Below are 13,502 nucleotides of genomic sequence, written 5' to 3'. Positions count from 1 at the left end.
AAACAAGTCAAGAATTCCATAACTGGCAATTACTATTTCCTATTTGATTCCTTGAGGGAAATTTAACTTGAAAGGAATATATCTTTTCACAACACCATTGCCTTGGTTGGATAACTAAGGGTTGTAATTGACTGTTTTTCCACTGTTTAAAAGGAAATGGATAGACCATTGCCCGGTTCTACTATGGTGTGTTTGTCTTGTTCCTTTAACATACTTTAAGGAACCATATCATTTCATACTTCTTCGATTATCAAGTATTATTTTTATAATCCTTTTGATTAAGATGCCTTTATTAATTGTGTTTGATTCTTCGCTCCTCCACATGTAGCCTGCTGGGTGACCTTGGGCCAATCAGAGTTCTTCCAGAACTTTTTTAGCTCCACCTACCTCACAAGGTGTCTATTGTAGAGAGGGGAAGGAATAATGATTGTAAACTGCTTTGTGACTCCTTAAGGTAGAGAAAAATTTGGTATAAAAACCTCTCTTCTTCATCTTTATTGCAGATCAAAGGTGCTCTTGATACATTAACACTTAACTGGCATTCCTATAAAGAATCATGCTTGAAAAAGTTGCAGGAATCGACAACAAAAACGGGTAAGTAAACAGCAACCAAAGTAAAATAAGGATTTAATTAGCACCTGGCTGTCTAGATTTTTAACTGTGAAGTTACTACAGCTTAGCGGCAGAAACATGACTTGTTTTTAAATGGTACTAGCTCCAGTCCTTGAATCACAGGGCCAATAAAACATTCATTCATTCATTCATTCATTCATTCATTCATTCATTCATTCATTCATTCATTCATTCATTCATTCATTCATTCCTTTTCATTTTATGGCTCCCTTCCCCTCACAGGTTCAAGGCAGCTCCCAATATGTAAAACAATACAATTTATACATTAAATATATTCTGACATGCTGACAAGCCTTTCAGATTAAACAGTGCTTTCTCACGTAGTCAAGTTTCTGATTTTATAGTTTCCCTTTTATAATCACATCAAGTTTGAAGCAAAAAAATGAACTCACGTATGTAAACTGAGTTCAAGTCATTCTCCATGTATCAAAATGCATTGACCTGAATGATTTTAGCTTTCAATTTTTTAATGTTTTCTATGGCATGTGGCCAACCATCTGTGCACATAAAGTACAAAAAGTTTTTTTCAGCTTTTCTATTATTTCCTGCTGTCCCATCTGACCCTTGAAAGATCATTCATGGAATTGTGGGATCTGTGCAGAGGAACAGCCTGTTCAGTAGGCTGTAGTGAGAAAGGACAAGGGGGTGAAATTAGGCCCTTTTCTCAGCAAAAATGCAATTTCATCTTATTCCTTCCTCACTTTAGCCCCCCAACCTGTGCAACTAGTCCTCCACACTGTTCCCACAATGCTGGGAATGATCTTTCTGGGAGCCAGAAGGGGAAAAGTATGTCAAAAAAGAAATGAAGGGAAACTCTGCATTCTGCATACAGAACGAGTGGCTGTATACCACTATCTTTATACCCCACCATTCGGCCTCTCTAAGGCCCCCAAGGTGGCTTATCATTACAAAATATTATGTACAAAAGTGCAACAACCTGCCAAAAATCACAAAATGAAAATGTATTTATTTCCTTTCAACATTTTATGCCACCTTTCCACACAATTCATGGTCCCCAAAACATTTCAAATATTAAAATGTTTAAAAACATTTCAGACGTTAAAAAGCATTTAAAATACAAATATATTTAAAACAAATCATAAACACATAGAAATACATACATTTAAAAAAACAGGGAGTAGAACTCATAAGAGTTAGTGAGAGAATGTCAAACAAAACAACAAAGAGCCCCATCCAAGTGGAGTAGGGACCAAATCCACCTGTGGGAATGCTGTGTAGCTGTTCTGGTGGATTTGCCCTCCCTGGGCCACTTACTCTGGCGGGAGGGCAATTTCACTGGTATGCAGTCACTGTGGCCCTCCCCAGCACTGGGACATAGCAGCAGCAGCCCAGCGCCCCTGTCACTGCCAGTGTAGCAGGGGCAGGCCAGGGGCATGGCTGGGGGAGGATGTTAGTTGGCTTCCTCCCGGCCATTCGCTGTCTTTTGCTGGCAACCAGGACTTTAGTTGTACAGCACCTAAAAAGGGGGCAATGGCTTGGCACAGCGGTGGCTTTGCAGCCAGGCGCCAGACTCTTGGATAGGCTGAAAGTCTTCATGCAGCAATTGCATTCAGAACTTATCCCTTACACCCAAGAATAAAACAGGCTCATTCTTGTCATGTACAAACCAGAGTTTGATCGTTCTGTTTGAACATAGGCTGGATTTTTTTGACCAGCCGGTCTATAGACCACTGAGCTTTCAAAACATTGTTCTTAGGAGTCAGCAGTCCATCTTCCCCAACTCTGGAAGAGCATGAAGAGAAAAGTATGGGTTCCCTCTGTAGCAGGGGGGGGAACTTGGAGAAGGTAATGTCCCTGTCTTCCTAGACGTATATTGCATTGAGTCTTTATAACTGTGTGCTTGGATACATGCTAGCATTAGTTATACAGTAGTAGCACATTTTAGATACATATATGAATGTTTACTTAACTTGATAGCAAAACTCCTGCTGACTTAAAGAGACTCAAGGTTCCATCTATACATGGAACAACAGTTGCAATTACATTCATGAATCTAATATTTTCTTAAATAGACTCAGGATTTCCATCAGACCAAACATTGATTTTCAAAGGCTAATTACCCACTGCTGGCGTTCCCTAGCCTCACCTTGTGCTGGCATGAAAAATCCCTGGGGAAAGCAAGACGCACACACAGGGCAAGAGGAAGTGCTTCAGGACAAAAAATCTTGCCCTGATGCGCCTTCTCTCTTGGTGCACCACAGACAGGAAGTGCTTCGAGACAAGATTTCTTGCCCCGACACACTTCCTTTCCCACAGTGCTCCAGAGTGCCAGTGGGAAATTGACCAAAGAGACTACACAGGTTTCCCCTCTCCCCCAAAATACAAAGATTTTTTTAAAAAAAAATTCACTGGCTTAATCCATCAATATAAATGTTGGTAGTTTTCATTTCAAATTATTTGAACAATTACATTGTTGAAATGAAAATTTATTTGAAAGGTCTCAGAATAGAACTACATTAAACATACAGTGGTTGCCACCAAAAATAGCTGCAACACACTGAATCTCCCACCTGCATATTCCATAATGCCTACAGAAACTAATCTGTGTTCAGAAATAATGAGGTTGTGGTACATTTTTCCACACCAGCAGCCAATGTTAAAAGGCAGAGGGAGGAAGTGTACAATACTGTGTCATTAGGACATGGATAAATTGACCTAGATCTTACAGAGAAGGAGGAGCGTTTAAATCTGATCCTGCCATTTTTGGCAGTGGCTACACATTTAATTTATAAGCTCTACTCTCACGCAATAGATATAGCAATCAAATATGCACATTCTAGACTTTGGTCATTATGTTTGAGAAATTATATGTCTTTAGCTCTACTTATATTTTGTTCAAACCATATCTCCTGGCACTGGACTTATACCAGTTCAGCAAATGAATTGCTGACTGAACCATCAAACTAAGGATCCAAGCTAAAATATAAGTTAATTTGGGAGCTAGCATATATATTTGGGAAGTTCTTGTTTCTCTGGTATTTCAGGATATGTTTAGCCCAGTCTAAGAGATTTTAACAGCTTTTATTAATCACAGAGAAGATCCTTAGCTGAAATAAATGGCATATCTGCAGGTTCTTCTTTCTGCCATGTTCCCCCACCTAGTATCCCTGCCAATGAGTGTGACTTTGATATTGATGAGGTGTTTTGGCATTCTTGCCAGCAGCATCAATGTGGGGCTGTCCTGTATTCTCACTTTGACCAAATCATTTAAAGTGAGAGTGTGACAAACCCTGACAAGGTGTTGGGTTAGGCAGAGTCTCAGTAATAATTTTTTAAAAACACAAGGTTGCTTTTCTGATATGGCCAGTGGTTTGAATTGCAAGCACTCTTAATTCTGTATAAGCCTATGTGCCTACAGGGCCAGATCTACATATTTTTTTTAAGGGGAGCAACAGTACAAAATGATGCCCCCTATACACTATATTCACATTATTTATATAATCAATGTATATAATCAACAACTCATTTGAAAGACAGAATAAATTGTGTTGACCTCTATGAACTGTTTACATTATTCTTTTACATTATTTTACCTCTCAATAATGTTTGAATATTCTCTCAACTCTCAGTAACGTTTGAATATTCTTTCAACTCCTCTGCACACATAAAAACCCAACCCAAGAAGTTTTTCAGCCTAGCTTTTTCCAGCACATTTTTAGAGCACACATACTTTTGGTCTGTCAAACCCCAAACAAACTTCATGCTCCTTTGCAGATTCCCCACTCCTCCACCTGAGTGGCAGAGGCTTATCTGGCGAACCAGATAACTGCACTCCTGCTGGATGACCTTGCACTAGTCACAGTTCTTCAGAACTCTCTCAACCCCACCTACCTCACAAGGTTTTTGTTGTGGGGAGAGGAGGGGAAAGGAGCTTGTAAGCCACCTTGATGAATCTACACCTAGGCCCTGGTCAAGCACCAGCAGGTGCCCCGGTGGCGGTAGGAGCTGGGGCAGGTACCCCACAGGTTGGCTATGGCTGGAGCCAAGGCCTCGCAAGCTCCCCATGCCTCGCAGGCCAGGTGGGGCAACGATGGAAGAGGAAAGAGCTGGAAGCAACTTTCAGTGGGGACCCTGAGAAACTCCCCTACTTCTTCATGCAGGTGGGCTCCTACATGTGAATGATGAGAGACGAATTGGAGACCGATGTGGAGTGGGAGACCGATGTGGAGTGGGTGATGAGAGACGAATTGGAGACCGATCTGAAGCACCTTCCCTATGAGGAGAGGCTGCAGCGTTTGGGACTCTTTAGTTTGGAGAGGAGGCGGCTGAGGGGGGATATGATTGAAGTCTACAAAATTATGCATGGGGTAGAAAATGTTGACAGAGAGAATTTTTTCTCTCTTTCTCACAATACTAGAACCAGGGGGCATTCATTGAAAATGCTGGGGGGAAGAATTAGGACTAATAAAAGGAAACACTTCTTCACGCAACGTGTGATTGGTGTTTGGAATATGCTGCCACAGGAGGTGGTGATGGCCACTAACCTGGATAGCTTTGGACAGATTTATGGAGGAGAAGTCGATTTATGGCTACCAATCTTGATCCTCTTTGATCTGAGATTGCAAATGCCTTAACAGACCAGGTGATCGGGAGCAACAGCCTCAGAAAGCCATTACGTTCACATCCTACATGTGAGCTCCCAAAGGCACCTGGTGGGCCACTGCGAGTAGCAGAGAGCTGGACTAGATGGACTTTGGTCTGATCCAGCTGGCTTGTTCTTATGTTCTTATGTTCTTATGGGTGTATGAAGTCGAGGCACTGCTGAAAGGGGAAGCCCAACTCTAATGCCAGAAGTGGAAACACATAAAATAGATCAGAATAACACAGAGAAAGGGAGGTGAAAAAGTTTAGTGCCCCTCATCATCCATGTGCTCAACATCTTTAAGAAAGAGAGAGACTCCCAATCCTCACTTTGTGTATGAATAAATACATGTAGTTCTGCATTCCCCATTCTCCATCATTTCTAGGTTGCCCCTTAGGCTATATGGCTATGACAAATCCTGCCTACAAAGCTATTTTTATGTTTCCACAGACAAACTTGTTGTTCACTCTTCTCATAGAAATATCTATTCACATATTTATCCTGGGCACTGAATACATTTTTGAACGTTCTGTGACATCGCAGCTGCTCAACTAATGACTGGGCATGGGATATTACATACAATCTCTGATTCAAGGATAATATCAAACAGCAGTTCACACAGTGGCCTTGTTGTTCTATCAATCTTAGCCTCCAATCTATGTCATGGTGTGATAATAACAAGTCTCTGCCTGTTATAGAGATTATTCTTTACATAAATGCTGATTATTATTTGTTTCTGAACCATTTGATTGACACGCTGCCTCCCTGGGGACTTCTTGATTCATCTTTTCTCACTCGCCTTTGTTTATTTCCTGTTGGTCTATGGCCTGACCAAGATGATGATTGCAGAGTTAATTGAATGCAGACAATTGTTACTTATTTTTTAACTATTCAACTAACCCTTTGGTGTCTTGGGAACATCTTGATTTGGTTTCTCTCATTTATCTTCATTTGTTTCCTGTTGATATGTGACAAGACAACACATGATATGATTAAGATGTTAATCAATTGGGGTATTCTTGTATGTTGTGCTTGTTTCAATAGTTAATTGTCAGTCTAAATGTTTAATTCAAAATTTGCTCAGTTTGGTATGTATTTGTGAGAATATTGAGTTGGATCTAGTCAGCATTTCTGCTGGTGAAAAAAGAAGAATGAGTCCCCATTATTGCAAAAAAGGAGAGGCTATACTAGAGATAATGAGAACTGTCAGACAAAAGCAGTGTAGTAGGGTTGCTACCCTGGGTGAAGAAATTACTGGAGACTTGGGGGCAGATTCTTGAGAGGATGCAGTTTGGGAGAAGGTAGCTGAGCAGAGATATGTCGCCATAGAGTCTACCTTCCAAAACAGCTATGTTCCCCAGGGAATTGATTTCTGTGGTCTAGAGATCAGTCATAATTATGGAAGAACCCGAGGTGCCACTTGGAAGTTGGCAACCCTGCCATGTAGAATGGGGAGTGTGGTAAGGAACTGGGCAAAACTGTGAATGATGTCATACCTAAGCCAGTCCATGGTGTTCAGTTGCAATGTAACAGACTTCCCTCTGCGATACACCTCTGAATATGCCAGCCACAGATGCAGGCGAAACGTTAGGAGCAAGATCCACCAGACCACGGCCACACAGCCCGGAAAATCCACCACAACCAGTTGCAATGTAATATTTAATTAAAGTTAAATTCTATATTCTCTCTCTTTCTCTTGCAGGAGTATACTGCAAAGGGACATTTGATCAGTTTGTTTGCTGGCCTTATTCGTCTCCAGGAAATGTCTCTGTTCCTTGCCCGTCTTATTTACCTTGGCTAAAAAATGGTAAACAAGTTTTTGGAAACCTGTGCAAGGCTGTCGTAAGAAAACATTTTTCTCTTGCTGTCCAGAGTACTGAGCTGGGTATCCTTGCCCTGCAAAGCTGCTGCTCCCTGGCCTGTTTTATGCTGATGACATGTTGTAATATCTTTCCTAATCCTTCCATACTTTATACATGGTGGTGTGCAATATCTATCAAGAAGGTCTACAAATCCATGATAGGGAAGTCTGCAACCTGGCCACCTTCCCACAAGACTTCCTCACCATAATACAGTCTTTAAAATGTGCATTAAAATCTATGTCTGTAAAGGGTATACCACCTCTGTTGTCTGTACCACCTCTATAGTATAGTAGTCTGTACCACCTCTATAGTATAGATAGTCTATAGTATAGTAGTTTGTACCACCTCTATAGTATAGATAATTCACAGCTTTTGGGGGGTTTTGTATGCAGGGGATATTTTATCCCCCCCCCCTATATTTTTGGTTTGTGTTAAACATTTTTATTCTTTTTCTTTACTATATTTATTATACCTCTTTTCATTTTAATTTTGTTATGATTCATTTCCACTAGTTTCCATGGCAAATATATTTCCAGTTATAACATTTTTGTTTTCTACAGAAATGGGATGAAATTCTGTACCCTGTGCCTACCAGTTAAAATTCTTGTTTTCACAGTAAGCAGAACCTTCTCTTCAACAAAAAAAATGTAACAATAACACATAGCAGAGGGTTCATGTGAATAAATCCATCAGTTCAGAGGATGGGGTCTAGCCACACTACTGCCAGTCTTCACTCCAATGCACCCCAATGCTTTCAGCATCTTTGTCCAGCCTAGCTTCAATTATGAGCCAGCCAAGAAAGAAGATACTAAAAGCAACCCAATACAGCGAAGTGAATGTTGATGGTGTTCAGCTTCCCATGCCTGCATATGCTAGTTTTGTTTTAAAATTGACACGTGCAAACACATCCCAAGTTTCTACACATAAATGTGGGATAGCTATTCTGTTTTATATTGAGGTTAAAAGCTGGCAAAAAGAAAGGATTTGTTGTCAGAGAAATGGTTAGACTGCTTTTCAATAAAATTGAAGAAGTTGAGAGATCTCAGATCCATTCTCTTCACTGATAATCTTGTATTTCCTCTGATTTGGATATGGCCTGTCTGTCTCTTTCTGAGATGTATTCCTGATTATTCATACACGGCACATGCTGCCATGGGGAAGGAGGAAATACATTTGGTATTTGCCACTATCTCTCCCAACTCTGCAGCACTGAGTGTATGGCAGTGTGTGAAAGCAAACTTTTTTCATGTTGCTAGCAAAGAAAGAGAGACAGAGGACACACAGGAGCAATTACACACACATAGAATCAGATCGAAACAGCAACTGATATAAACAGATATAAGCATTCCTTTGAAAAGACAGGATTATAAGCATTATCCACTTTGGCAGCAAGGTCTGTGTGTGTCACTCTCCTCATTGGTAATCTACCTCTTGCAGATCTGCCCAGTCACTGTCTCCTCACTCCCCCTATGATCTTTTCCAACTCTAAGCAGAATGGCTGGGGCCATCAAATTGTTTTCCAGATGTTATGGAATGTCATTAGTTTTTCAGTTCAGTAGAATTATAATTATACAAGGAACGGGAGTGTGTTTGGTTCAGGTTTGGTTCAGGTGTGTTTGGTTCAGTTACTACCTAACCATATATCTCTATTGTCTTCTCTCCATTTTTAAGTCAAAGACTAACAACCCTCTAGGAATTTTGATTCTATGGTTAATTTGGCACATGTCTGCGAGGTAAACCCCATCTAATGTTCTCACTTGGTTAGCATAGAAGTGTTTGGAGGTAGGGCTACCAACCTGCAATTGGGTCCTGGAGATTTCTCAGCATTATGACTGATCTCTAGATAACAGTGATCAGTTCCCCTGGAGATAATGGACTCTATGGCATTATACCCCACCAAAATCTCAAGGAATTTCCAACCTCCTTCTCAGAGGGCCTCCATTTGGTGTTCTGTCTCTGGACAGCAGGTCTTCTACCAAGGGACTCCCCCCTCCTCCAGTCATAGAGTATACGATTTACACACTGAGACTGGTAAGATGGTAGATATCTGCATTGAACCCTATTGCCAGTGAAGACTGGCAGTAGTGCGGCTAAACAAAACTTTGGTTTGTGGAATTCATGCACCCATGCTCATAACTCGATGACTGTATTCTTGGATGCTGACCTGAAACAGCCATCAAGCAATTGTTTTCTGTGGTATCCCTTTACATATTCAACTGGAAGTCATTGAACGTGACAGAGTGATGACATAAGCAATGCACATGGATGAGTGCATCATCTCTTAGCACAAGCCGTCTCCCTTTAACCTTATGCCCTGAAGGTGTACTCTTTTATGTTGCATCATCCAATAGAAATTTAGCGGAGGAGAGAATTTCTCTTGATAGTCATTAGATTTCTCATGAAATTGCAATTTGCTATTTTGTCCTGAAGCTAAGTTAGGAACACAAAACATCCAGTTGTCTCCTACATTGGTTGGGAGGATATAAAATGTGCCTACAATGACCCAATCTAGATGGGGGGCATTGGCTTGGGAAGATGGTGTGGGCCTATGCCAGCTGATTTGCCCTCCCCTTGGCATTTACCCTGGAGGTGGGGCAGTCATGCTGAAAGGTGACTGCTCTGACCTTTTGAGATGCCCAGACGCAGTACTCAGCATTGCTTCCATGCTGCTGCCAACCCTGCCAATGCAACAGAGACATCCACTTTAGATTTGTGGCAATTGCACTGTGGCCTGGGCCCCTGAACTTGCACCACCTTTTTGGGTGGTGTAAGTCCATTAAGCCCTATGGAGCACTTTCTGGTGGCAGGGTTTTGTGTACTTTTCATCCAAATCACTGAAATGTCCCCTGGAGGTAACAGGGCGGCGCTGCTCAGCACTGTTCTTGGCAGGAGCGCATGAAGTCCCAAAAGCTGTATAGAGTTACCGAGATCGATTCAATCAAAATTCTAATATGAATTTGTTAATTATGCTATACCAACTAAATATTTTCCAACCCAAAGACCAGTCCTTCAAAATAATGGAAATAATTAATTGAAAGACAAGCTTATCATTTGGATTTAAGCATGAAAAGAACTTTAAAAATAGGGAATTAGGAACATTTGACAGTGTTAAGTCATTTATAAATATTATGTTTTCTACAGTTACTTCCCAACTAAACAGACATTATAAAAAACCACCTACATCAAGCCAAGTCTCCCTTTTGTGGGGTTTTCAGGCAAGCAGTAAAAGCGTGACAGCATTAAACTATGTCTGAAAAATTAAATTTGTGGCTTGACCTTTGGGCCTGAATCTCTGTTTACTTTTAGGAAGTGCAGGGAATGTATACAGAGTCTGCATGGAGCAAGGGATTTGGAAAACATTTGAAAACTCCAGCCAGATTTGGAGTAACCGTTCAGAGTGTGTGGAGGAGAACTATTGGCAGTCAAAAGTAAGCAGCAGTTGCCATTTTATGGTGGAATAGATTGACCTTCTTAATCCTCTCTTTAAATCCTCTCATAATCAGATTGTTTCTACCAAGTCCTCTTTACCTGTCAGTGATTCAGTCATGATTATATCAGTAGAAAGTCAGTAGCTTATGTATTTATTTAGAAGAGGATTAGGTTGTTTCAGCCTGGAGTGGTTAGTTTGAACATTCTCTTCTTGCATATGGTTTGAGCTTTCTCCCCTCTGCTGAACTTGCTTTAAAATAAATGAGGAAAAATAGAACTCAGATCAAGCTAATAGAACATGGATGTCCCAGAAATACTCTTAATTAGCATTGGTACCTCATATATTCCCATATATGACCATTAGTGTCACACAAAATGTCTCTCTGAGATGTAACGAACTCTGCAAGAGTAGTACAGGAGCTTAGTTTAAAGCTATTTCTGGATGACCTTAAGGGAGTTTTTGTTTTGTTATTGCTTTTGAACCAGTTGCCAGTAAACGCAAGGACAAAGGTGGTTCTTTGCCTTTTGGCTTGCCTTTTAAAGCTGCGTGGATTTTGATTCTGCCACAGACTTCCTAATGGGGAGGACATATATGTGCTAGAACTCTCCTACACCTGCAATACAGGAATTAGAGTACATACCCACTGTACAGGATTGTTCAAGTATTAAAACAAGGTAATATATGTGGAATATTTGAAAACACTATATAAGTACTAGGTATTATTATGTGAATAGATAAAGATTTTTGTCCTCAGATCCATAAAAGTCACCTCTGGATCTACTGGAAATGCACAACTGGAGGCCACAAGGCTGGCTCAGAATGTTTTGTCACCCAAAGTACATTTTCTCAAGTGCTGGCCCAGGTGGGTCCAAGTCACAGTGCAGAGCTAGTACATCTGCAGCCCATCTTAGACATGGGCAAACATAAGCTTGAGAGGCAGTGACAGGCACAAGCCATGCCTGTTGCCTAGTCCCATACTGCTGCCTTCCTCCAGTTCAGTGCTCCAAGCAGATTGTGCACCAGCTCTAAGAGGTATTCTGATATTAAGGAGCTTTTGGGTGGTATCAGGAGGATGGCACTAGAGAAGGGAGCTGAAAGGGTCCCAAGAATATGTGAATTACAGAACTGGCCAGTGGAAGAGATAATTATACACTCAGTTATGTACTATATAAGACATGAATGACAAAGGAAGAAAAGTAATAAGGGGAAGGGTGGATATGGAAGGGGAAATTTGTAATGTGTTACAGATCTATATTGCAGGTGCCCATAGTCCCAGGTTATAGCTTTGGAGGTGTCTTTAGAAAAGTCAGATATTTCCCCAAGGTTTCCCTCCCTCAACAGTCCATCACGCAATAAACTCTATTAAGCATGCTGTGAAAATAGCACAGGCAACAACTGCTTTGTTATGAGCCATATGGTTGCAAGGGCCAAGCACAGGCAGGACCTCCTGGGCAGCTGCATGCTGTTGATTTTGCACACAGTACATAAAAAAATAAGAACTGCCTCGTTGGAGCAGGCCATGATCTATAAAAACAAACACTTAGTGACCAGAAGCCTTTCCTACTAATTATACCTACAGACCATATGCTAGAGAGAAACATCTCATGCTTCTTGCCTACAATATCAGAAGTCTCTGTCAGCATGCCTTCTGGACATGGTGATTCCATGGAGGCAACATGGCTAATAATAATGTTATGATGTTCTATGTGAGCATCTAACAAATGCATCTGGTTTTCAAATAAGTAATGGTCTCATAAATATGAAGTAGAGGCAGGAGCATAGCTAAAGAAAATGGCTCCCAGGGCAAGCACTGAAATTGTGCCCCCCCCAAAAAAAAACATTACGATGGAGGTTAATTGAACCAACCTTTCTGCCTCACACTTGTTTGCACATCGTTCTCCTGACTGAACCCTGTGCCTTTGCTCACCAGCCATTTTGAAAAGGGGCTTGCTCCAGGGGGAGGGAGGGTATAGGTGGCCAAATGCCTCCCCTCCCCCGTGAGCGGTGCTTGAGGCTCCCAGCACCTCCTCATGATGCCTATGGTTAAAGAGATATGCTACAGGGTCTTCTCTACTAGGACTGGGCTCTCACACTTCACAGTCTAACTCCTTTTTTTGTTGTTATTTCTAGAAAGACAAGCATCTGTTGTATATCATTCTGCGGCATCTTTATACTGTTGGATATTCTTTTTCTATTGCTTCTCTTGTATTAGCTCTACTCATACTGCTCTTGCTGAGGTTAGTATGGACCTGTCTATAAGGGGAGAATTTTGAATTATTTAGAAATATATTTTTCCTGTCTACAAGACCTAGAATTTTCACCAGGGAGGCATTACAATCCAAAAGCCAATCAGTATTCGGCTTTTGTGGGACAGTGGTGGAAGCTTCTTTCTTTTCAAATTAATTGAGAAATGGGTTCAGTTGAAACTTCTGAGTTAGTTGTGTCATTGCTATGAACTCTGTAACCTGCATTGCTAAAATTGTGAATCTTGACAGTTGGTAGCACTGAGATGACTGGCTATCTGTTGGTCAGATACTGTGAATGGAATGCTTGTGGCTTGACAACAAATATTCTCAAGTGTGCTGTGAAATCAAGAATATTCATTCAAATGGGAACAATAAATATGTCCCTCATAAGAGTATTTGGGAGGGTATGAAGACACTTGTAGGGCAAGTACTTAGTACCATGACCCCAGTCCAGATTCCCAATGCTTCATTTTGGGGAATCTATGTTCCAGTCACTGAATTCCAGTCACTGGAGTTCCAGTCACTGAATTCCACTATCACACACAGAAGAAAACAAATTACTGGTTCTCAAGTTACATTTAATATGTTAGCACATTTCTGCTTGAGCATATGTATTATGAAATGTTAGAATGAATGTATAGATGTCTCTCTTTTTGGCCTAACACATGTTTGGTAGTGGCAATGCATGCTTCCACCTGCATGAATTAGCACAAAAAGATACTGGGGCC

General features: G+C 41.0%; 1 protein-coding gene across 2 annotated transcripts in view; it reads left to right on the top strand.

The window, feature by feature from the left end:
• The window catches only part of GLP2R (glucagon like peptide 2 receptor), a 47,262-nt gene that overhangs the window by 10,214 nt on the left and 23,546 nt on the right, over positions 1-13,502 (top strand). The window contains exons 2-5 of one of the 2 annotated variants that reach the window (XM_048490535.1): positions 504-594; positions 6,939-7,043; positions 10,405-10,526; positions 12,659-12,765. In XM_048490535.1, coding sequence (XP_048346492.1) covers positions 504-594; positions 6,939-7,043; positions 10,405-10,526; positions 12,659-12,765 — 425 coding nt within the window. Of the gene's footprint in view, positions 1-503; positions 595-4,761; positions 4,823-6,938; positions 7,044-10,404; positions 10,527-12,658; positions 12,766-13,502 lie in introns of those variants that run through there. The other variant, XM_048490536.1, reaches the window with a different exon arrangement.

This window comes from Sphaerodactylus townsendi, linkage group LG03, assembly GCF_021028975.2.
Source record: "Sphaerodactylus townsendi isolate TG3544 linkage group LG03, MPM_Stown_v2.3, whole genome shotgun sequence".
Classification (NCBI taxonomy): domain Eukaryota; kingdom Metazoa; phylum Chordata; class Lepidosauria; order Squamata; family Sphaerodactylidae; genus Sphaerodactylus; species Sphaerodactylus townsendi.
The sequence above is the reverse complement of the archived record's forward strand: the minus strand, read 5'-3'. Positions and strand labels throughout refer to the sequence as shown.